At 38.8% G+C, this 26,030-nt stretch overlaps 2 protein-coding genes across 6 annotated transcripts in view; one reads left to right on the top strand and one right to left on the bottom strand.

Annotated features, from left to right (window-relative positions):
* marchf5 (membrane-associated ring finger (C3HC4) 5) overlaps positions 1-21,374 on the bottom strand; it is a 37,240-nt gene extending 15,866 nt beyond the window's left edge. The window contains exon 1 of one of the 2 annotated variants that reach the window (XM_066678664.1): positions 21,052-21,374. In XM_066678664.1, the coding sequence (XP_066534761.1) occupies positions 21,052-21,095 (44 nt within the window). In that variant the 5' untranslated portion in view covers positions 21,096-21,374. The remainder of the gene's footprint in view (positions 1-21,051) is intronic. The other variant, XM_066678663.1, reaches the window with a different exon arrangement.
* Positions 21,375-21,430: 56 nt separating this feature from the next.
* The window catches only part of cpeb3 (cytoplasmic polyadenylation element binding protein 3), a 61,143-nt gene continuing 56,543 nt past the window's right edge, over positions 21,431-26,030 (top strand). For 3 of the 4 annotated variants that reach the window (XM_066678661.1, XM_066678659.1, XM_066678658.1), the window contains exons 1-2: positions 21,431-21,597; positions 24,400-25,298. In XM_066678661.1, the coding sequence (XP_066534758.1) occupies positions 21,558-21,597; positions 24,400-25,298 (939 nt within the window). In that variant the 5' untranslated portion in view covers positions 21,431-21,557. Of the gene's footprint in view, positions 21,598-22,162; positions 22,301-24,399; positions 25,299-26,030 lie in introns of those variants that run through there. The other variant, XM_066678660.1, reaches the window with a different exon arrangement.

Raw genomic sequence — 26,030 nt, 5'->3', positions numbered from 1 at the left:
GAGTCCTCTGTAGTGTGAGAAACAGTGAGAGAGAGAATGAGTGAGATTATGTGCCTGCCAGACCTGGATAAATCTTGATAACTGTATTCTTTACTCAGTGGATGGCTATGAAAGCCTGCGGTTGTATTGTCTGTGCTCAGCGGCACTGAAAAAGCGTGTAAGGTAATATCTGCTGGTTTCAGAGAATGGGAGGAGGGAGAGAGTGGAAAGTGCAGTTCTGCCTAAGCAGCAAAGCAAAGTTACTCTGAAAGAAGAAGAAAAAAAAGAGGTCAGATCAGGGCATAGTCTCAGGAGAGGCTGGGCAATGAAAATGGGAGTCACTGAGATCTACCTGCTTTTAAGGAAAGCGAGAGAGAGCAAGGGGTGAGATATAAATGTAGAGACAAAACAGTGGGGAAATAAAAACAAGAGTAGAGTTAGAGGAGAGGAGCACAGGAAAACAGCACAGACTTCTGAGTCGGTGACTAAGCACAAGTTAAATAAGGTAATTAGCTAAGCCTCACAGGGAAAATCTATGAGGTGAAAGACTAGGACAAGAAAAAAGCCCTACAGACTGGATTCGGTGAGGTCCAAAAACATACTCACACATTCAATTTCCTTTCTTCAGTCTCACACAAAAAGAGGTCATAGCATTAAGCAGATGTTTTAAAAAAATAATAGAATAAAAAAAAGCACATTGATTGTGAGAGCGAAACTGCAGGAAGCAGAGAACACAGTTACAGGGTAACAGCAGGTGGGTTATTTTTGAAAGTTTACTATCACTATATTTTAGAAGCTCATGGAAGTTTTCTATTGCAATCAGTTCTCTTCAACACTTGCCTTTCAAAGACTACAGAGCAAGGTTTCCAGTCTTGAAAGGTTTGAGGTTATCAGCTTGGTGACTTCTGTGCTGGAGCACTTTTGCTAAACTTGCCAATTAAAGAAACACCACGTTACATTTTTAACCTTAACATTACGGCTTCACAATCATTAGGACTGTCCCTGACTACGTAGGCAGCCGTTCAAACTTCTAAATCCACAGTTGAATCTATCTATTTACGTTATTCTGGTGGTGCATGAAAGAATTTGATCCATTCTGTCATCTCCACTTTTAACAGTGGAATATTGATAAAAATGCAGTTTGTGCCGCCATGGTCCACAGGGTGTTTGGAGGAGCTTGACTGGCTAAGATCCTCTAAAACACAAATGGAACTCTGCCAAGCCATAACTACCATGATGCTTTGCTCAGGAAGCATCCTGCACTACTTTCTCCTTTGCTTATTATGTTCTTATCAGAACATCAGCACACTGTTCATGAACTATTAACATATACTTGGATATGATAAATTACAAGAAGGTTCATGTGAAGGTTCAGAAAGCATCTCAATCACAGCTGTAATATCAGCTTTAAAAAACAAACAAACAAAACAAATGTTGTTCATGCGTACACATGTTTATTAGAATTAGAATTACTTTATTGGCCACTGTGTTTGCACACAGAGGAATTTGCTCCCTGCATTTAACACAACCTGTGCAGTGAAACACACATTTACACACACTAGTGAACACTAGGGGACAGTGAGCACAAATGCCTGGAGCAGGTGGGCAGCCCTAGCCGTGGTGTCCGGGAAGCAGCACTGCAAACTAAGATGACATGAATAAAAGCTTGTGACTGATGGAGCTGTAGAAATAAACCAGATGACCCCAAAAAAACCTTTCCAGATTGTCATTTTTTTCCAGCACCCAGTATGGGGTAAAAAAATTACTTTTATTTGTATTAGGTAAGCCAGAAAATTCTTGATAATGTGTTATTTTTTTTTACTTTTGTTTGATTATTTGAAAGTAAAACTGCTGAATTAAAATCTACATGTGGTGATTACATAATTTTTAACATGGCTTGTATGACAAAAGCTTAATCAGATTTCCAGGGTTTTCTCTGTATGTATGCTATGAGCACACAAGGAAAAAAAACTGTTGTGACCATAATACTAAACAGAAAAAGACACCATTTCAATCCATCATTGCCCTGTTTTGTGCCAGCGGCCTTATTTTTCACAGCTGTTTATTTTCATTCTGTCAGCCTGACATTTACATTCCTATTTCCTTAATTACACTGAACCTTGAGCATTTGGCATTTCACTAGCTGACTGAAACAATGATTAATCTCCATTCTGTACACAGTCTCAACCTAAACAGTAATTAGTGGAGTGTGGGAGAAGAATGCTCCATCCAAGTGAATGATTCATCATGATAACCAGCAAAATAGACTATTAGAATTTCTGTGCATATCAATTCACATAATTTAAACGAAGTGACCCTAGAGAAACACCTATTATATTTGTATTTGTTTCCTGATTTAGCATTTGGAAGCTTTAGCACCCGATTTGTAGAATACGCTTCTGAATTCCTGGTTATATTCAGAACAGGGAGCTTATTTAGGTTTAAATAATGTATTTCATAAAAAAAGAAATGCTTATCATTTAACAATAGGCTAAAATATCAAATACCATTTGAGGATAGATGATTGGGGGATATTGCAAATTCCTGTTCGGTGACTAAGTACACGGCCAAAAATTTCATTTACGTCCATATATAAGAGCAACAGGGAGGGGGCACTGTGGGAATTCACCAACTGCTTATGTCTCAGTCTGAAAACGAGTGGAGGAGTGAAACAAAAGCCCAGAGAGAGGGGAAAGAAGCTGTTAAAAGAGAGAGGAAACAGAAAAAATACATAGAGGGACCTTCACTCATCTACGCTCACAGGTATAAGCTTTATCCTCTAAATGTGTGTGTTTTGAGTCTCACTGGAAAATTGAATATTGCTCTCTCTGGAATTTTTTTAGCGTAAAAAACATCAGTCTGCACTTTTGGTCTATTCCAAGCTACAATGCACTGCGTAAACACTCAGAAAACCCTTCACTTGACATTGTGTTTACAGATGTAAATCACAGTGCAGCCAGACAGTACACCCCCCACACCCAGCACCTCCCCACGGTAATACTGTATAACCAAGTTAATATTTGAAACCTGTATGAAAAATATGAATATCCATCCCTAATAAATATGACAAGACTTTGATTAGTTGCACTAAGAATTAACATTTGAAAACCTGTTTAGAAACGCTGTTTAGAGTATCCAACGCCTATACAATACTGGAAATAATACAGCTATACTGGAATTCCTCAAAGTGGAACCTCCTTCCTCCTTGCGGTCTCCACCTATACATGGCTGCAGATTTATCAGCTCGCTAAAGGATTCTGGAAAAGAGTCTGATATGGCTCAGCCCAATCGCATAATACTACATTTATAATTAAAAGCTCAGGCACATCATAAATAATGCAGGACAAATCTCTGGTCTTCTGTCAGCACTGTCCATCCCAGTGTGCTGCTCTGGTGGGGGAACAGGAGGACAGTTGCTGCTCCCCACCTGACTCTGCCACTCTCTCAGGTGATTCTTTCCATCCTGTGGTCCTGAATAAAACATGACCAAGCTGCTCAAATGACTTAAGAGAGCCGTTTCTTCCTCTTATCACACCGTAACCATTAACCTCCAGTGCATACTGGACTAAAAGGCCATGAGGTGACCACTTGAGACAAAATACGATGTGTGTTGTCATCTAATGCTACTATTTTTATGGTCTAGACCAACGGATTCCAACAACTGGGTCACATACCGGTACCAGGAGTGGAGTTGTATGGTACTGCGCCTTTCTTTGTTTTCTGGGCTAATGCCAGCTTCTGCATAAAGGAGTAGCAGAGTACCTAAATGACTTTGCTCTATAATAATATTAATAATAAATAATATTAATATCTATTAACATAAATATCTATTAATAATATTTTTATTAGCATATTGTCAAAAGACTTCGTTACTGGAATTAAAACATTCAAAGTACACTCATTGTCAAAAAAAGGTGCACCCAGAAGAAAGTGTTGGATTGCAGGAAGAAAGGTTACCAGGAACAAGAAATTATTAAACAATTTAGACTGATAAGGCCAATATTTACTGAGCTAAATATACAGAAGTAATGTCTCTCAGTACAGCGTCAGGCTGCCATGTTTTCTAATGCATGGAATTGTAGAGGTTCCTAATGGTGTCCTGCCATTTTGGGTCCATCTCAGGCCTGTAAGGAAGACCAAACTGTATTGCACCGCACACCATGACATAAGTCCTTCTGGACATGTAACAAACTGTTCATCTTGGCACTGACACTGATTTGTTGGTCATCTCCACCAAGACAAAAGCAGGACTCATCACTGAAAATGACCTGCTGCCATTTTGATCAACTCCATGACAGTGTGGCACACCATTGTAGTCTTCAGTGATGTCAACGTGAAGCTAAGGGCTTTTGTGGTAACAGCCTTCAAGCATGTATCCCTGCATCATGCAGCCTTCTGCCAATGATGCTGTAAATAACAGGAATCATTGAGGGCATCACTTCTTGCTCAGTTTCCGCAATCCGGGCTGTTGGGTCACTCCGCACATGTCGGACAATCTGTCGGTTCTTCCGCTCTATGGTTCAAGTAGGTCTACCAAGCCCTTCATGAACTTTTCGCCAAGGTAATAGACAGAATCAAGGGTGTAGAATTAGCATGGATAGAAGTGACGTGTCCCCACCAATATCCAGTGTTGAATTATTGAATTGTCCCAACCAATAATGTGATCCCCTCAAAAAAAAAACATCAACACCCATCGGCCAACGTCTCATTAACCTAGAGGTGAAGAAAGGGTTAAATCACGTTCTCTACTCAAGTCCTACCTCCCTGTAACACACATGGCCAATGTGACTGTCTGTGCCTTTCCCTGCCATCACGTGAGAGTCTGTAGCTACGTTTGGTTGTTAGAAGTGCCAAAACTGGAAGGAAAACTTTCCAGTCACATGCAAGACTCAGGTGCAACGTGGGTGATAGATACATGGGTGTCAAAAGTGAGTGACGACGGCAACAAAAGAAGAAGGTGGAGCTATTTTTCAAAAAGAAAAGTGCAAGTCACAAAGTCAAGTTTCATGGGTCCACACCTATGTCGAGCAAATCTAGGCCCTTGGATAGAATCTTAAGCATGTGCAAAAGAATGACCTCGTATAGTCAGTCAGGTGCAGCAATTGCTTGCATCACATGCAGAGCAGAGTGGGAAACTTGAATCATTCACATGTCTTAATGTCAAACTAACCCACAAAGTTTCATTCCATTTGGTTGCTTCCTTGTGGAGTTAAAAATTATTTTTTGATGGGTGTAATTTGGCATTATTATTAATTTCAGTTTACTATGTTTTGCCTCCATCTTTAGGAAATAAAGAAAGAACAGAGCCCCTGAAAATGATTTTTCATCCTCTTATTTAAATACTGTTACAAAAACCCAGTTGCACAAAAAAATAAGAGGTCAAGACCATGTTTTTAAAATGAGAGAGCTCTATACATGGGGTAAAACTGCTCTTCTGCCAAAATGTGTTCAGTCTGATTTACGTGATAAAGCCATGTGCTCACAAAGTATTGTACTCACAAAAATGCCATGTTTCCATGCCACATATCCTAAATCTGTTGATTCTGTCAAAGAGCAACTGTAATAATTTCCATAATATAAATCCATAGCCTTTTCTGATTTGTTAAGTGGTTTATTTCTGTGAAATATGCCAAAAATGCACATGCATGTCCAATGTTTCACAAGCAAACTGCCTAAATCTGCAATGAAAATGATTATTTTGCACCAAGAACAAGAAAGCTTTATGACAGCTTCATGAATGGTTCTCAAGTTTTATAACCATGCCCTCCAGATATGGTATTGAAATAAATTTTTTCCCATGACAACAGTAAAATCTAACACCAACTCCAGGGTGTCTTACAATCCACAGCCATAAAAAGGTTGGGAACCCTTTAGATTCTTTCAGAACTTATGGTGAGTCAGAGTCAAAGCGCATTTTCCAATATACTTCCAGAGTAATGTTTTAACATTATGTCCTAAAGTTCCTTTACAAGGTTTGCTCTAATCAAGTCAATATAGATAGATGTTTAAACCCACTGGCAGTATACATGATGGGTGTAAATATTTGACTACTGCCTATATGACTGCGAACCTGAAATATTGATAAGATACCTCTCCATATCTGAACAAAAGGCCCAAATGGAAATAGATCAGCTGAAAATGAGCTGTAGAACCAACAGGGGAAAGTGGACAGACGTCTCCACGGGAGCAGAGCTGAGTGAGGAACAAAGGAAAGCTTCTCAATGTTCTCCGAGCCTCCCTTACTCCTGTTCCCGTAACCCTGCCTCCCTCATGACAGCCTCCAACATCAAAGAAACATAATCCTCCCTGAGAAACCCAAGCCCGGGCCTGGTGTTTCCTATTTGCCCTCCGACAGATAATGCACAAATAACAGGTAAGACGTATATGGAGTATAGGATGTTGCTGGGGTAGGATGTACACCAAAACAGAATGCACACATTATTTTACTGCTAAATGATGACAACGTAATATATTAACCATGTAAATCAAGTCAATGACTGTATCTGAGGAACTGCATTGACAGCAGAAGAGTCATGTCCTAATATGTCTCAAAGTGCAGGATAAGTCTGTTAAAGTGTGTGTTGTGGTAAAGATGATCTCTTATAACTTGCTACACTACAGATGGCCCCAGGACAACACTACATCTAAGGCTGGGTGACATGGCCAATATTTATATCATGATAGATTTCTTAATTTCAGGCAATACAATATTCCGATATCGATATGAACAACACAAAAGCCACAGAAAAGCTGATCTGTGTATGGGCATTACTGAGCATATTGTTATCCACCTCAAAAAACAAGATATAATTGAAAATGAGCATAATTCAATAAGTCAATACTTTGGCACATTTCTCTTATATTAAAGACTTAATCCAGAGCTTCACTGTTCAATAACTGTGTCAGTAATTGTAACTTAAATGACTTTGGAAACATTTCTTGTGATGTTCACCAGTAAATCATGGATGAGCAACTATATTTCAGGTTATTTTCACCTTAAATTACAGTCTGAAATATATAAACCAAGATCAGAAGTCAACAGGATCAACAAATAACCTTTTACACATCTATGAGCTCAGTATCACAGCTTTTACCAATTTCAGATCAGAAACAAAACAAAACAAAATGCATCTTCTGCATTTAACCCATCTGTGGTAGTGAACACACACACACAGAGCGGTGAGCAGCCATCCCCAGCACCCAGGGAGCAGTTGTGGGTTTGGTGTTTTGCTAAAGGGCACCTCAGTTGTGGATTGAAGGAGGAGGACAGTGAAGTTCCTTCACACCAATTTTCCTGCTGGTAATAGGAATCGAACAAGCAACCTATCAGTCCTAAGTCCTCTTTTCTCACAATTAGGCCACAGCTGCCCACAAATCAAAAACTTCTTTAATATAGTTCTATAAAAATTATATCTGTCACAACATAATTATAATAAAGCTGTTAATAGGAGAAATGAAAAGGAAATTAAACAATGCCCTTCTCTATTTAAAGCAAAATATTTATAAAATTATAAAAAATAAATCAGGGTTGCACCAATATGGAAACAGAAAACAAATAATAGAATAAATAACTGAATATTGGTTTGAAATTCTGGCCAAAACTGAGCATTTTTCCAGGGTCAATGTTTTTGGAAAATATCTGCCATAGCTAATATGATTCAAATTAGGGTTGAAACAAGAGATTCTTTTTATAATCGATTAATCAATCAATTAATCATTTTTTTAATTAACTGATGTGTTGGTTTATTATATATAAAAAGACAATACTTTAAAAAAATTGTTGCAGTATTTCAAATATTTACAAATATTTTGACAATTATGAAGGGAGAACTGCAGGATGATGCGGGTTATCGTCACATGTTCTAGGCGAAGGCTGGTTCTCTTTTTAAAAACTGCATTGCCTGATGTAAAGAAGAGGTTCTCAGATAATGTTAAGATACCTAGTACATAGGTAGGATCTAGCTATACACATCTCGAGTCAAATTCGAGTCAACTCCCCATAATGTTAATTTGGGAGACAAGCACATCAACATTATACGAGAGAAATCAGATCACATTTACCTAGAGGGCATAAGAGAGAGAAATACACAAGTCTAAGGTTCACTCAGATCCAGTTTCTTTATGCAGTGTGAACCCATTTTGTCCCTGGAGCCTCTTTCTTCTTGGGTTCTTTGAAACACGTAAACCAAACCAAGGTCCTTTCCTCTATTTGATCATCTTTTGTGATTAATACAAGCGCTGAAACACATTGTATAATATTATGTAAACTCACCAACTGTGGCCATCTTTATTGTTTAGTGTTAGCCCTCAGCTTTTAAAGCAGCAGCTCGTTTGAAATTTGAGAAAGAAGCATTAGGAGTACAAACAGATTGTTGACTTTTGGCACTACTCTGCTGTTTCCCTCACTGCTTGAAGATAAGTCATTGTAAAAAATACATATTTAGTCGATTTTAATATTTAGAAGGGGCAGTGCCCATCTTGGCCACTGAAATGTAAAGTAAAATTATTACTACCCACATGCTGTCTGTTTATATATTGCACTTTTGGATTTCCAAGACAAAACAGCTACACACGAATAGGAGTTCCAATGCGGATGATAACTGGATAGAATATAATCTTGTTATTTGTTATTAGTAGAATAACAATAGACCAACAAATTAAAGATGAAATTTGTTGCAAACTATTTTTATAATAGATTATCAATTTTTCAATTAGCTGTGGCAACCCTAATAAAAAAAAAATTTTTTAAACATTATTATTAATAATAATAAATGGTAATGAACAGTAAATAAAATAATATAATAATGAATCAAGATATAATAATTGAGATAGGAAATCTGTCCTGAATCTGAAGGTGTGTGTTGAACGTATTTATTTTGCATCTACAAAGAAAACTGTTATATCTTTAACACCATACTCTATGCTGACTATTGGTTTTTCACAGATATATATCCATTGTGGTGAGATGTGAAAAACATATCCTCTTAAATGATGTACCTCTTTGTGTGTGTGTGTGTCTGCAAATAGTAGGGCTTGGTCCAACTGCATAACACGACCACTTCTATTGTGACACTATAGCTCATTACTATCAACACACAGAGGGAAGCAACCTCACTGTGACATTCAAAATTAAGGTCCGAGACCTCTTCATTACCATTAACATTTCAGTATCTGCAGGATATGACCCTAAGGGTCTATTAGATTCTATCTGGAGGTCAGAAAAATGATCCTGCTCCCTTTTCTCTTTAGCTGACTGCAGCCAAGTTACACTACACAAGTACAGAGATGCTACACCACTGAATGGTCTGAGGAACTGATAACCCTCAAGCTTAAGAGTCAGGCTCAATATCTATTACAGTTTACATCTAGACCATTAAATGGATTTACCCACAGAGCTAAAGTTAACTAAATTAGTAAACAAACTGGAAAGTGCTTCGTTGCTCTCTCTATCAGCCCTCTTCCAAAACATTATAGTGTCAGAAAATATTCAAGATATTTATAAAGCCTCCTCTACAGAGGATCCTTGAAGAAATCTTTCAAATATTTGCAAACTAGCAATTATTAATCATTCTGTTTTATGGATTTCTGCATGTACAACTCTGAATCCTTTATTTTCAGGGTGAAAACATTTACTTTAAATTATCTGAATGTTTAATCATGAGATTAAACGCAGACAAAATCATAAACAAACATTTAACCACAGAGCACACACAGGAGCCAACAGCTGGCGTGCGCTCCATTTTTACATGTTCAGACAATAAAAACCATTACTAAAACGGTCATTTCTTATTGCTATACAAGTCTAGAGCTAGGTTTTAACAAGGGATTTAAATCTTCTCACAAAGGCCTCTTTCACCAAGTCTGAGTCACGTGACTGTGGGAACCTGGAGGTTCTTCAATAAGGTAGAGCTCCATGATTCTGAAGTTTCTAGTTAATTTAGCATTAAAGAATCTAAACACTCAACGGCTTCCAAGGCCTGCTGCTGTAAAAGGGTTTCACATTTTATTGGTTTTATTTTCCAAACTCTTCTGTGTGAAGTGCTCAACATTGCAGAATCTCTCAAACAAACATAATTAAATCTAAATATGCTCTACATTTCTTCTGTTGTCAAATGTCATGTTAATGATGACTATTGCTATATGGAAACAAACTATTAGGACATATATATGCTGGATTCCTGAGTCACCATACTGCTGGTGTTTACGCACATTACAAGACAATCATTATATTCCTCTTGACAAATGGCTAAAGATTACATACACTTGCCCCATTCACTGAGGATGGGATTCTTATGGGAGTAAATCTGCTCTCTCATATTGGATCGCAGAGCTTGTTTGTGTTCCTTGAGAGGTCCCATTTCATTTAATGCTTAGACTTCTGTATATCTGTCTGTAATGCATCCTAAAATTCCAAACCAGCAGCAAGAAATCTGTCAGACAACAATAGTAACATGTATAAACTAGATCTGCATACTTGCTAGAAGCCTCCATTAACTTCCAACAAAAATGCACCAGTTTGGCTAAATAAAGAAAGGTGTGTTAATAAACGCACATGTGGTTATGTCATAAGACTCTCTATAGGTCACGTTTAATCTACAAATACATAAAACCAGAAGGAATAAAAATTACAAGGGTTAGAAACTGTAAACAACATATTGCTATATTACACAAACCTTCAACAAACAGGGCTGGACAATAATTAAATATCAATATATAATCACAATATAAAATGTTTCAATAATAATTTTATAATTTTTTAAACACATTCAATATTTCAAAATTACTTACAGAATCAAGCACTCAAATAAAATTGTTTGTTCTTGAAAGTTTTTCAGTGGATTTTATACGGTTCGATACCAAAATCAACCAAAACTAAGAAATATACTGTAATATAAATATTGGCCATGTTGTCCAGCCCTATATACAAATAAGCTTTAAATTGTTTTTGTGTTACAACTGTTATTCAAAATTCAGACATGCTCCTGCTCTTCTGTACTTTTATGGAAACTGTTGCTTTTCGATTATTGATTTATTTTTAAATTTGAATACACTACATTCATGAATCCCAACATCCAAATCATCAAACCTTTAAACCTTCTAAACCAAAACATGCACGTATACTGCATACGATATTATCCCCAAGAACTGAGCAAATCAGTGCAAATGCATTAGCAGCGCTTTTTCCTTGATGGATGCAAGAATGTTTGATATTTGAATTGCAATTACATGTCAAAAAACATTTTAAATTATTTGAACGTCTAACAGTAATATAAAACTGCACAATTGCAAGGCTAACCCTGCTACATTCAATTTATTACACCTTAAGAATGTGTTTTCATTACACCTTTCAAAAAGAATAATAAAGCGAATAAAATGTAAATAAGAGACACTACAAACAGGAGAATTCCTTATCATTGCTGTGGCATTTTTTCCCTTACAACCACTTGAAAGTTTTCACTCACTTGAAAAGAACCTGAAGAAGAAAGGCTGTACATGTGCATACAAATCCTCAGGGAAGCCTGAGTAAAGCCTGATGAAAGTAAAGTGATTTGACTGTTCAAGCTCTTTACTAGAACTGGCTGGTTTCTCTGGGGTGCTTTTTTTGGCAAGAAAATAGGCTGGTTCAATAATACCTTTCAAATCTTGATTTCATGTTGCTTTTGTTGGTAAGCTAGCTAAATGCAACACATTTAATTAAATGCCATAATGGTTACTTCAGAGTGACATTGCAAAGGACAAGGTCAGATTCATTCCCTTTTAGCCCAGTGGAGACTACTTCACAAAACAATATTTCCTCATTAACTAAATATAATAATTTGAAAATACACTGAACTAAAACAAACTGAAGATTTAAACACTTTCAGTGTTTATGAAATAATCACCCCTGGTCTATTTCTGATTTTGGACCCAACAAGACTTTTTCATTGTTCTATTTCTAACCATTTTCAGAAGACATTACTTTGGGCATTTTTAGTCCTATTAAATCAGACTCTGGTTTGTTTTCAAACCAATTCATTTGGGCAGATGTGAATACAGTAATTGGACTAAAACAACCACACAGAGGCCATTGGGGCAAGAACTTCATCTAACATGGCTTCATCAGTATCCATCCATAGACAAGCACCCTGCAGGTATACAGATAGTGTAAAAAGACATTTAACATTTTGTTTACGTTACATTTGTGGTACATGCCTTTGGTTTTATATGTTGAAGTGTAGCGTGTCACTGTAAATTCTCAATATTAGCTCCTTTCCTCAGCTCAGTTTTCTGAGGCAGCATTTTATCAAAATGTTTGTAACAGTACATTTTTAAAACGTGCTTTCAAAGTTAATTTGGCGTTCGGCAGGTGCACTAGCCCAGAACACAGGACCTTCTTCCTCTATTTAATTTTCTCGTTCCCACCCCCGACTGGTCTCACCAATAAGCAGAGAGACCATTCTCACATGGTTTGTTGTGAAACATTTTGGTGTGCTTGGATTTTTTTGTGTGAAGAAAAACACACACAAACCAAAGAGAAAATGCTTCAATTTTCAAACTTGTTAATTGATTTGGACCAGGTAAAACAAATTACACAGGTGAAAACAACCTTTAATATTTATTTGAATTTATAGCTACATTTATTTGAGTTTACAACTGAATTTAAAGTTAAGAAAGGTGGTATAATTCAGTCATCATTGTCTAACTGCTTATCCAGTTCAGGGTCGCGGTGGGTCAGGAGCCTACCCGGAATCACTGGGCACAAGGCAGGAACACACACACGAGAGGGGGCACCAGTCCTTCGCAGGGTGACACACACATTCACTCTTACACTTCACTTTCAGTCACCAATCCATCTACCAAGGTGTGTTTTTTTGGACGGTGGGAGGAAACCCGACGTGGACACAGGGAGAACACACCAAACTCCTCATAGACAGTCTTCCGGAGCGGGACTCAAACCCCCAACCCCAGAACCTTGGAGCGGTGCGACTGCGACACTACCTGCTGCGCGTGGTATTATAATTCATTTTTTAAATTTGTATTAAATTTAAAATCCAGAGAATGGCTATGGGGACATGTACAGATAAAACTATAAAAATAATTTAAAAATCTGTGAAAAACAAGCAGTGATGTTCAAATGGCATTCTTCATTAGGTTGCATTTTCAGCAGTAACATTCAGAAAATGATTTAGATGGCATCAGGTCAATTTTGGCTGGAAAAAACAATGAGAATTTTACTGTTTAAACCTTTTACAAATAATATTTAAAGCTAGCAATATCAATAAAACCTAATAGATTAAGCATAAATGCTGAATTCATCTATAGGGTCCAAGCTTTCAAGAAATTGATCATTTAATGTAATGATTATCTAATGTAGACTGAGAAAAGAGTAACAGGGACTAGGTTAGCATTAAAATGTCACCGACGACTGTAGACTGGCTCCTTGTGTTTTGAAAGTGAAAGACTGCATTGCAGAGGAAGACAGCTGGGGGTGGTAGGCAGACCTTGATAAGAGCTACTCTCTGGTTTGTGCATGACTCAGAGAGTCTCACTATAACCTCTCACCAGTTGCCTATGACATACAGTCCCACAGTGCTATCTGTTTCTGCAACTCTGTGTTACGGTTCAGCAATGCAGTTCTAGTAATATGGCCCGACCTTCACTGAAGTATGATGTCTCCACATTTACATTATTCTCAATTTTTTTATTATATACCCATGAGCCACTAACAATCATTAAGAACAACCATAACAGGGCAGTGAAATTATTCTTCCCTTCAGTGCCAACCACAATTAACTTAAACTTTCAGTTATGGTTTCTTTCACAGTCAGAAGACTCAAACGCCCACTGGCACAAACAATAGACCACAGCTGACTTTCTATTTGTTTAATTAGCAAATCAAACACGATTGACTCCTGCTTTCAAAGAGAACAACAAACTTGCCTGCTCATGCTTTCTGACCAGTCACCAGGCCAGGCAAGTTATCTGGTTTATTTTACAGCACGGGCACATAAGCATAGGGCTTCTGGCAAACACCACACACAGTGGGGAAAAAATCATGGACAACAGCCGTGCCCCACAATAAAAAAATAAATAAATAAATTTAAAAAAAAACTCCTAAATTAAGCTGACTGTGGTTGGGAAAGAAAGTGTCCTTACCCTCTTTAAGAATATTTGTTTACCTAAACTTAATTAAAACCAGAGCAGTAATAAACCCCAATAAGCCAAAACATTATGCCCACCTCCTTGCTTCTACACTCACTGTATTCTCTCAGCACGTTGTAGTTATACAATTACAGAGTGTAATTCTGAAAGGGGGCCAACAAAGTATGCAGAGCAACAGATTGACTTCAGCCTGTAATTACTGTATGGCCAGTGAAGCTGAGAGAATGGACAGTGAGTGTAGTAACAAGGAGGTGGTCATGTTATTGCTGATCACTGTACATGCTGTAGCAATCTTTGTCAAACTTAATTTCAAGGTCATTATTAAGTTGAACAAGTAGGTCTCTTCCACTGCAGGGCTGAAAGGTTCTTAAGGTTAAGGCCATTCTGTGCCAATGCAGACACGCTGGGGTTCGGTCTTCTACTGCTAACTTCAGAGCAGGCAGTGCATGTTCTTGTAATAATTATGCGAGTTAGCATGCAAAATAAATGGAGACCTATTTAACTATATAAAAAAAAAATACTGGTTTGCACAATATCCTCACCAAAAGGCCAGTCAGCAAAAGAGCCAATCCGCAGATCCCCATGTCATTTAAAGCCCCTGGAATACCATTTTGAAATAGTGTTTTTTTTTTTGTATAATGCTAAAATTGGGTGTTATGTGAAACATTCAGCAATTTATTTATTCAATTATATATATATGATAAATCTCTCCTCAAAAATGACCAGTACTGCTCTCCTCTCAATGTAGAATGGGAAGTCCTAAAAGTAGGTAATGCTTATGTCAACATTACCCTGACCAATCAGAAGGCTCCCATAGCCACGCCTCCTTTTTGAGTCAAAGAGCCTGGTGAGCTAAAGCTTAGGCGCCAATAGTAAACGAACTAGCAAACCAAGCTATGGGGAGGGAATGAAAGACAAACAGAAAAAACAGATCACAAAACAATACAGAAGCCTGAATGAATTAAGTCTGAGTACAGCAGAGATAGCAGCAACACTCCGTCTGCGTGTTTAACAGCGTATCAGTGGAGATATCAGCCACATTTGGCCGGCACGCAGAGCAGAGTAACAGCGGGGAAGGCAGACCCACTCTGTCAGCAGTACAGCAGAGATAGCGGCCACGTTGGGCCGGCATTTACAGCAAAGCAGCAGCGGGGATAAAAGCTAAACACGGTCGGCAGTACAGAGTACTTGTTGGAGTAGCAGCAGTAGAAAGCACCAATTTGGAGACACTCTAAAAGGTATCCAGTTCATACAATTATGTTAACATATATATAATAATAATAAATAAACCACATAATCACACCAAAGACACATTAAAGACAAAAGGCGGAAAAGATGACAAGATTCCTAAAACAACCTTATTCTTTCTAGGGCCAAAGGCAACCAGATTATTGGCAAAAATGTTGAAAAAACAAGTTGATAAGACAATTCATAAGATAAGAGATATAATTACATGAAATAACTTATGACCCTAAAGAAATAGAAACTAATTGTGTGAAATATTATGGGAGTTTGTATAGCCTACCACCCTCAGCAGACCTTGACCAACTGAAAGCATTTATTGAGACACTGGACATAGCAGCAATTGGGGAAAAACAAAAATGATCTTTTAACTTCATCCATGGGTAGACTGAAAACAAATAAATCACCTGTTAGTAATGGTCTACCATCTGAGTGGTATAAAGCATTTAGTAATAAACTTATACCTTTACTGGAGTCAGCATTTTACTACAAAAGTGAGCATAGCAAATTACCACCATCCTGGAATGAAGCTATTATATCAGTAATTCCCAAAGGCAATAACAGTGAAACCTGCTCAGCTTACAAACCTATATCCGTACTTAATATAGAATGTAAATTATATACATTGACTGCTGCAAAAAGATATGAACAGTTTATGAACGACTTTATAGATGAAGACCAGACATGCTTAATTAAGACATGCTTTACACATTATAGAATATGTAAAAAATAAATAACATTAGTGCAGCTTTAATAAGCCTTGACGCTGAAAAGGCGTTTGATAACGCTACTTTGGCATTTTTATACCAGGTACTTTAGAAATTTGGACTGAATGAGAAGGCTGTTAATTGTATTAAAACACTTCATCAAAAGCCAACAAGCAAGGATACAAATAAATGGTAGTGTGACTGAATTTATACAATTAGAATGGTCTAGTAGGTAGGGCTGAGGTAGATTATTATGAGAGAAGTAAAGCCCAGACTAAATTTAGAAGAAGAAGAAAAAAATAATAATTTGGTTCATAATAGATGTTTATAATTAAAAAAATATATAATATTAATATAATAAAGAATAATATCTGCACTATATCAGCAGCTAATGGAAAAAAATATATACATTATGTTAAACAATTAATATTTCTGAAGAAGAATCTTTGTTTATGTGAAGAACACAATCCACTACATCATCACATATGTGATAATAAGTTTTGTCACTTCCAAAATTAGTAGTAAATTTATGTCAATTCCCAAACCATGTTGGAGAAAATGTGGAGAAGAAAATGTTAACCATTTAGTTTTGGTCAAAAATCTGGGTCATGATATACCTAGGTCTTGTACAGTGATGTTCTTGGGGAATTTCTCAGCCAGTATTGTGTTAAGATCAGGCAGACGTGTTTAAAATTTTCTTAATAGCTTTTAATAAAGCCATCACAAGAAGATGATTCAAACAAGACCCTTCAACCAGTGAAGAATGGTTGAAGATAGTGAGTGTAATGTATGACATGGAACAGTTTACACATTCGAATGCAAGAGGAACAATGTCAAGAGAAATGGACGAAATGGACATTGTTTATGTATCAACGACAAGATGAAGACTGATATGTTGATGTTTCAGGAAAAAATTGCAGTACCAGTGTTGCCCAGACACTAAATGTTGCCCCCTTCCCCCACCATTTTTTCCCTCCTGCCCTCCTCTCCCTCTATCTATTTTATATATTTTAATATATAAAATAAAAATGAAAGACAAAAATGATGTCCGTAGGTTCTTACATGAACAGCTGTATAATGCCAGTTCAACACGCCCGTGCCATTTTATTGTGTTATGTTATCTTGTGCAAAATGACAACCACAGTTCATAGTAAAAACCCAGAGACTGCGTGTTGTCATGGTAACATAATCAGCGTTCTGTTCTCCAGTGATGGAGAGCAGTGAGTCACGCACGGTCATTAGTATTTGACCATGGACAAGATTGTTTCATGGCTTATGAATATTGAAGAAATTCATTCAAAAGATTCATCTTTTAGATACTAGATCTGAAAAAGTGTAGAAAGTGCACTGCCTAGTGCTCCACTTAAGGACACATTGTGGTGAAACCTTTAGGTGCCAAGTTTTATCCCTCCCCTGTGGAATCAAGAAAGACTGTAACCCAGATGACCTTGTAACTTTAATGAATTAAGCTGCTTTGCCATTAACCAGGTAACATTTAAGCATTGCCAAATGAGTGAAGTATTAGGCCATGTCTGCACCTTAAAAGGTTGAACAAATCCATAATGATATTTTGACAAATCTGTTTAGTTTATATGTGACAACAAGGTTAAAATTGCCTCTAAAATTATCTATAAAGTGAACTGACATAATACAAAACTGTAATTTCAATAATGAAAAGCAGGGACAACACCCAGATTTTTAAATGTTTTAGGAAACACTACAAAGTTTTATTAATGTTTTTTAAAGCTCTAAATGCCATGACTCCATCCTATATCTGGGATGTGCTTTGTCTCTATGACTGCCAGATACATACCATCACCTCTGCTATTCTTCACTGTTCACTACAGTGAACTTCACTACAGTCCAGACCTAAAGGCAACATTAATGATTATGGGGAAACACTGTTCTCTCATTTGTTTACATTCAGAAGCTCAGTGTCTTTTAAGGTGCACGTTTGAGGAAAAATAACAACTGTTGTTTGTATGTGGCTGGCGTTTAACTTGTCTGTAACTTTTTATTTACTCTTTGAATTACCATAGAAACTAATTTGTAATTCGAGTTGTTTTGTTTTGTAGCACTTTCACAAACAGTTAGCGGATTGTTGTCAGTTAAACCTTAAGTAATCTAAAACAGTAAAAATATGTCAATATAACTCTCTTATGGAGCAGGATTAGAGCAATATCATCATCTCTTTTCAATATTTGGAGGTCTATCCTCTGTCTAAACCCCTACAGATGCCGTTTCTCTTGTGTGAGCAGAGAGAGAAAGCCTGAGCATATTGGACAGAGACCCTTTGTTTTTCTGACATTTCAGACCTGTTTCCAGTGTGCTGACAGACTGGAGAGTTAGCAAACGGTGCAGAATCTTCTTTTAGGGCTTTGTGCGAAACCTTGTTTATTTTTATTTACAAAGAAAAAAGAGCCAGGTATATCTAGAAGAGTTCTAAAATGGCACTAAGGTGAGATTTTAAGCGTAAGTCACAAAGACAGAAACTCAAAATTCAAAGACTATGCTACTTTGGTTTTTGCAATGTACCTTTTTTTTAATGACATAATGGTTGCTTCAGCTTCACTGCAAGATGCCACTGATGTGTGAAGCCATCGTCTGCCGCTCTGTCTACTTCAGTGCTAGTGAGACCATGACAGTAAGATGACCCAATAAGAATCAGATCTGAAATCGAACTGTCATCCATTAAATACAAGTATATGTTGCTGCCAGACTAAGACAGAATTTTTGTGTAAATCCATGTCAGGTCAGGTAACAGAAGAGTACATGACCACAGTAACATTGGATGGGGTAAGGTATGGAGAGCATACAAGCCTCCATATAGCACAAGTACTCCATGCCAACATATAGACTATGGCATGTTCACACAGATTTAATGCCACATTTAAAAAGTGCCTTAAAAAACACCTGGTGATATTTATTCCAATATCACAAAATACACTGTCAATAAAAGGAACTAAACGTTTTTTTAAATGAAACAATCAGTCTGTTATAGCTTTTAAAGTGTTTTCTACAATGTTTTATAATAAACAGATTATATCATATGCACATTCCAAGTCTGATTTATACTTGTCTGGATTTCATTATTCAAATGATTCTGTATCTAAATATAAAAATATTTGAATGGGAAAATTGATAATGAGCTGTGATCATAATTATGGGACAGTTTCTAACCAAATTTGGCCCTACTACTAATATATTTAATTACTTGACAGACCCTGTTTATCTGAAAACATTAATTATATTTTGGAAGATGGCAAAGAGCTCCAAAGTCTATGAAACGCTGCAAAACTAATACTGATCCTTAATGAAACTTATATATTCAAATCTGCAAATAATGCTGATCATCCACAGAAGATAAGAGGCTCTCCATAAGAAATTGGCTTAAAACTGCTGTTGAAACTGCTCACCAAGTCTGCGCTGAACTGGCAAGATTATGGCTAGGCATACAGTGTCTCACTGTCTGAGAGAATTCAGACACAGCCCAGTCTGCATTAACTAAGCCTCTCATCAGCAGAAAGAATTAAAATCGTAGACTAACCTTTACTTAGGAGCATAATGTGAGGGCGTAGGAGATTTGGTTCAAAGACAATCTTTACTAAATGAGAGCAAGTTTAATTTGATTTGAAGGGTATTATGTTCACCTTTTAACTGGGCAAAGCCCTAACCCAAAGTGAGAGAAGATGTTAGTAGAATATGAAGGAGGACGCCTCATAGTTTAAGAGATGTTTTTGTCAGGAAGTTTTGGGCCTCAATGCTACACAGTAAGGTGCAATGTTTATGAGAACACCCTTCTGCTAAACGTGGGTCCTTTCCTGAAAACATCTCCCAATCAGCCAGCAATGTGCATGCCAAGTAACGCCTCTCGTCACACTGCAAAACAGGTAAAGCATTCCTTGATGTTGTTATTGTTGAAATGATTCAACGGCCAGCCCAGAGTCCTGATCTGAACTTGATCAAATATCTCTGTGAGATCACTGGCAATGAAATGACTGGAATGTGAGCGGAACAAAAGCAGACCAGAGCAGTGTGGAAAAACTGGTGGTTGCTGCAAATTTTTTCAAAAGGTTATTTTTTACTGATGATCTGTCTCTCATGTTCACCACAGCTGTTTTTCAGATATCACAGGTCTCTTTTGGTTATAATGTTTAATCGTGAAAAACACTTAAAATCCTGCTGGGATAAATTTAAACTCAGCTAAGCAGTGACTTAAAGATTAGTTGTATTCTCTTATTTAGAATGACCTGTGGCAATATTACAGCAACTTGGTAGTTCAGGTTGAGTATTGTTTGTGTCTCATGTCCAGTCACCATCCCTAACATACATCCAAACAAGGTTATTTTCCACGTACAGATCCACAAGACGCACATTTGAGATTTGAGGTGTTCACATCAGGGCATCTGTGAGCTTCTCTGCTACATGTGCTTACCCATGATTCCCTGGAATTTACATGGATTTTTGCAAAGCAACAGCCAACTTTAAATGGTAGAATGACTATTACAAGTTACATGAGGATACTCCATTGACTGTAAGTTTGGAATTTCATTCTTAACTATGCGTTGTGATCAGCATCTTTTTTATATTAATGGCATATTTTTCTACCCAAAAACTGATATATATAATTGTATTTCAATTATTTTGTTTCTATAACTTTAAATAAAATGGGTTTAATTTAGCAGGTTAGTTAATTAAAGCAGCAGGTTTACTTTAGCAACACTTACTACTCCTAGCATTACATTAACTGGAAGCTAGCAATGTATTTAGCATTTTAATTGTAGTAGCTAATCATTTAATTTATAATTAAACCCTTTAAGCAGTATTTTAATTAAAGCAGCACCCTAAAGGCGGTCTAGGAGCAGTGGGTGTGCTTCATTCACTACTAGCTGACTGTAAGTTAGCCACTGTGCGCAGCTAAAGTTAGCAAGAGTAGCCTTAGCCCGTTTGTTCAGATGTAACATTAGTACAGCCACCCTACCTGTCTAAAATCTGCTGCATCACCACGGCGCTCTCGTCCGCCATGTCGTGTTCCGTGCCCAGGCGTCCAAATGCACAAATTAGTCGCTGATCAATTAATGGAGCGATACAGACGCGTTAAGGCCTTCAACGAGGACAAGAAGAAACAGAACCAGCTCTCACTAAGCGCTTAACCCGCAATCTCCTTACAGCAGTAACGGCGCATAAAAACTTGCTCCACTATAAACACGCCTCGCCGACTGGACCTCTGCTCTTCATATCTACAAATTTATTCGTTATAAATAGTTTCGAGTCGTGACCGCTTGACTCCATTTACTGCTCTTTGACAGCGAGGCAACGCGGAGACGCACTGCGTCACCAATAACACCGCTGAGAATTCTGGGACATGTAGTCTCAGCCCACTGCCTCTGCTTCCTAGCCAAAATAATATCAAATTTATGTTCTAACTCCGGCAGGCGCTCCCAACCGAGAGACATCGAGCCTCTTTTAGGAAGCGAGGAAAGTAATATGAAGATACACATATGGCTGCAAAACACTTCATACTGCGGTAAGACGCTTGACATATGTTAATGCTTAAAAAGCAAAATAATGTGAAGTAGGCTGGGTAATGAGAGAAATGCTTTGCAAGTGGATCATGTATTGTTGTGTTACCATTTTAGAAAATATTTAAATTATATTTAATAAAAATCATGAGTCATGGTTGAGTTTAAAGCCAATTGTGAGGACATTTTTCACATTGTAATATATATTCGCCTAATTTACGCTACGACTCATTGCTCTTTGGACTGTCATCTCTGATGTATTCTTGATTATATGCTTCAGGTCGTGTACGGGGGAAAAACAAGGGAGCGGAGGAACAACGCAGATTAATTGTATATTTAAATGGACATGTCATTCCATGTCGCCATAACGCTTCAGAATGGCGGTGTTCTAGATCACGTCGTGGACGGCGAGGCTTAAGCGTAGTTCTGAATCAGTCGCTCCTTGTTCTTGTTTCTTTTTTTCCTTTAGAATAAACTACTCGGGTTCTGTGTCGCGCTGGAAGTTGCCACGTAAAAAAACTACATTTCCCGTAAGCCCCCTCTACATCATCCATGCGCCGCAGTCAATCAGCTGTTGAGGCAACTGCTGACTCTTACCTCGGTAATAGAAGGGGAGCTCGATCATTTGTCATATCAATACCGAGACGAAGCAAACTGAGGGGAAAAAGAGCTATTATTTTACAGAATCCCCCAAAGGTGAACGATCAGGTAACGTCTATTTTATGTAGTGTTTGTTGTGGCTTAGTATGTTGTATATATGGCCATGTCCGTGCAGTGGAGGATTAGTGTGTGTGTGTGTGTGTAGGGGGGTGCATGATTTCCACATTCTCATTGCCCCCTTACATAGGTGTATGTGTTTTAGAAATATATCGTTTTCTAGAAGCTTTGACGCATAGGCTGAGGCACTTTTCTGGGACAGAGAATGTGAGGATAGCTTTAACAGATTGCCCCAGTGTATTGATCATTTTGTTGACCTTGAATAGACAGTTGTAATGCAGCAACGTGGAACAAACGAGGATTAACTGCGTCTGAATGCTCTATGGATATCTAGGTTTTTTTCCAACCCTGAAACACTGACACAAATGGTTTCGTGTGCCTTGGATGTGTGCTGGGCTATATTAAGCACGATGAGTTTGCAAGGGAGTGTTCACTCAACTGCAGCCTGCATCTCTTGGGCTATTTAAGCTCAAATTTTGTCGCATAGCGCACTTGCTCTGAAGGACACCTACCATTGCTTCTCTGGTTTTATTTCTGTAGTTGAATTCATTTCACTGACAGGGATCAGGCGAGTTTGTGGGCTTTTATTTGTTTGTGAATACTTCTTCATATTTGCTCTAGCCTACAAGCTTTTGCTGCAGTGACGTTTGTGATTGTTGGAGCTCTCTGGAGTTTTACAACATGACCAGTATGACCAGTTTTAAAAAAGTAGGCTTTATAGTCTATAAGCTGTTAATAGATCTATTTCTAGACTTCAGCATTTTCTTTGCAACTTGAATGTCATGCAGGCCTTCAGAGTGAAAGTGCATCGGCAAAATCAGCGTCGTATGTCTGATCATGAAAGATAATAAAGCATGAAGAATGTCTGAACCATTGCAAAGGGATTCTATGAATAGAAATGGACGTAAATACGGTCTAAGTGCGGATGTGTTTATGGCTGTACGAGCTGAAAACAATGTAGTGGTTTTCCGCTTTTAGGAAATAAGGGCAGATCATTGTGTGAAATATGTGCTACAATATGAAACTATAACTGTAATGAAAGGGTTATTAAATGTGGATTTACTGAGAAGAGGTCAGTTGGATGGGGGTGCTGTTTGTCAGCCTGTGCAGCTGGGAAGTGGCCTGGGGTTCTCAGTAAAGGACTAACTTAAGCCCCAATGTGAGGGTGGTCCAGGGGGGGTTCCACAGGTTATTTTAGCCCCATTTAAGCCTTTTTAATAGGAAAAGCTATGGAAAAAGTGCTGAGGGACATTCCTTTTGTGACCATTCTCAACTCTGGGCTTAAGTTATCTGGTTAATTCTGACGTCCAGATGGTTTTTCCACAATTCATGAATGATCTGTTTATCCAGATAACTTAAGCCTGTCCAATAGAGATTACTTCTGAGGGATATTCCTACTGGACAATACTCTACTTTGGGTTTAAGTGATCTGGCTAAGAAATCCTGCTTTGTCATATACCCCTCTGCTTTATGGAATACCCCCTACCTGGAATGTCTAGGTCTCCTCCTACTGGACAAGCTTAACACTTAAGCTTCACTTAACTTAAGCCTGGTTAACCCGAGTAGCCACACGCTGTGCTTATGACAAATACTGGAAAATCGTGTTTCAGTAAATCCGCCGTCTTTAAAAGGTGAAAGTCTGTGTTAACCTTGTGGAAGGGCGCAGCTGTATTTATTGACGTATGCAAATGAAGGTAGGGGTGGTCTTTTAAAGGGAGGAGAAAACGAAGGAGGAAAAAAAACAGGAACAAGAATCAGTTTCACATTGCAGATCAGGAGTTCCGGTGAGGGGGGAAAAGAGAAAGACGTGGCGAAGAAAACGGGTGAATATCGGGGCTTGTCGTTAGGTTTTCCTTCTGGAGATATAGATATATATATGAGTGTGTGTGTGTGTGCGCTCAGGGGTCTGAGTGGATATAGGCTGAGAGTTGGACCTCACTTGGTGCTAAATGGGCTCGGTTCTGCTCAGAAGTACCAGCACCAATAACCGCAACAGCAGCAGCGACTGTAACGAGAATTCCTCCTCCTCGACGTCCAGCCCGGCGAATGGTGCTCTCCTCAATAACAAGTCGTCTCTCTTCTTCTTGCAGCTCGGCAAACCATGCAGGATGATTTACTGATGGACAAAAGCAAAGCCCAGGCTCACCAGCACCAGCAGCAGGATCCAGCGAGCGTCGAGCCTCCCTCCACGCCGACCCCCAGCTCGGAGGCGGTGGTGTCTGCGTTGGAGGACAGTCCCTCCGGCCAAGCGCCTTCGAGGCCGAGCGGCAAGGAGAAGAGCGGCATGGAGTCGCCGCTCCTGCCGGGCTTGAGCTTCCACCCGCCGCAGCATGAGACTTCGCTGTCCCCGTCGTTCTCCAGCACCTGGTCCTCGCCCACAGCCAACACCGTGGACGAGAGCTTTTTCCAGGGGATTCACTCGGTGAACGGCACTATGCTTTTCCAGAACTTTCCTCACCACGTCAACCCTGTTTTCGGAGGCAACTTTTCGCCTCAAATCGGCCTGCCCCAGTCTCAACAACAACCCCAGCCCCAGCCCCAGCCCCAGCCTCAACAACAGCAACAACAACAGACCCAGCAGCGAAGGTCCCCTGTCAGCCCCAGCCAAGCTACTTTCCCCCAGCGGACCGTCTACCCTCACCAGGCTGCGGTCAACAGCAAGCTCTCTCCGGCTTCCTCCTCTTCCTCCTCCGCCTGGAATAACCATCACAACGCGGTGTGGAGCTCTGGCTCCGGCTCGGGCTCTAGCCCCTGGAGCGGGCTACAGGCACCCAGAGACCCGCGCAGGGCCGTTGGGGTCGGGGTAGGAGTAGGCGTCGGAGTCGGGGTCCCTTCTCCACTTAATCCAATATCTCCAATGAAAAAGCCCTATCCCAGCAACGTTATAGCTCCTCCGAAATTCCCCAGAGCCGGTCCCCTCACCCCCAAGCCCTGGATGGATGACAACGCCTTCAGAACAGACAATAGCAACAATATGTTGCCTTTTCAGGTGAGTTTTCAAATTCATCACAATTAAAATGTCCATTGCTTATTACATGTATTAACTCCAATAGGCTTGTTTTGAACTGTGATTTTCTGATATGTGGGTCTATGCCATGTAAATAGGTAAAGCCTATCTGAAGAGATACAGGACTGACCTCTGGTATTTGCTTCAGCGAGTCTTTCAGGTGGAGTTCTTTCTGTCACTTGTTTATCCTGATTCTCATAGCTTGAGGAAGTGGCTTTTCGTGTGGTGGGATATGACCTTCAGTCTTTTGTGACCATGGAAAATCACGGGGTTAAATCAGATCTTTCCATTTCTATAACATTATGCTTTGTGGCCTCTTGTGGTCTCACTCTCCATCTCTAACCATGTGTTCAGGTTCATATTTACTGCGACCAGCAGGAAGTCCAGCCAATATGTGGGGCTTTTAAACATTAATGTGAATGTATATCACACTAACAGCAAGCCGTGCTCTCCTAAATTCTCAGTATTTTGCTCTGAATGTAGTAGTGGGTTAGAGATAAACAGACTCTCAATCAGCTGCAGTGAACAGTTTATTTCTGCTGCTCTTCTCTGCCAACTCACCCAGGAGGCGTTTAAAGGGAACGCCACTCCAATTTGACTGGATGACGGGTTTTAAAGGGAACGCCACTCGAATCTCTTTGGCCAACGGCTTTTAAAGGGACAGGCGCTTAGTAATGATTGGCTGTTTTTGAGGATGGTGGAGTCTAAGTGTTT

The sequence above is a fragment of the Hoplias malabaricus genome, chromosome 8 (genome assembly GCF_029633855.1).
Source record: "Hoplias malabaricus isolate fHopMal1 chromosome 8, fHopMal1.hap1, whole genome shotgun sequence".
NCBI lineage: Eukaryota > Metazoa > Chordata > Actinopteri > Characiformes > Erythrinidae > Hoplias > Hoplias malabaricus.
Note: the sequence above shows the minus strand (reverse complement) of the source record. Positions and strands in the feature narration are given on the sequence as shown.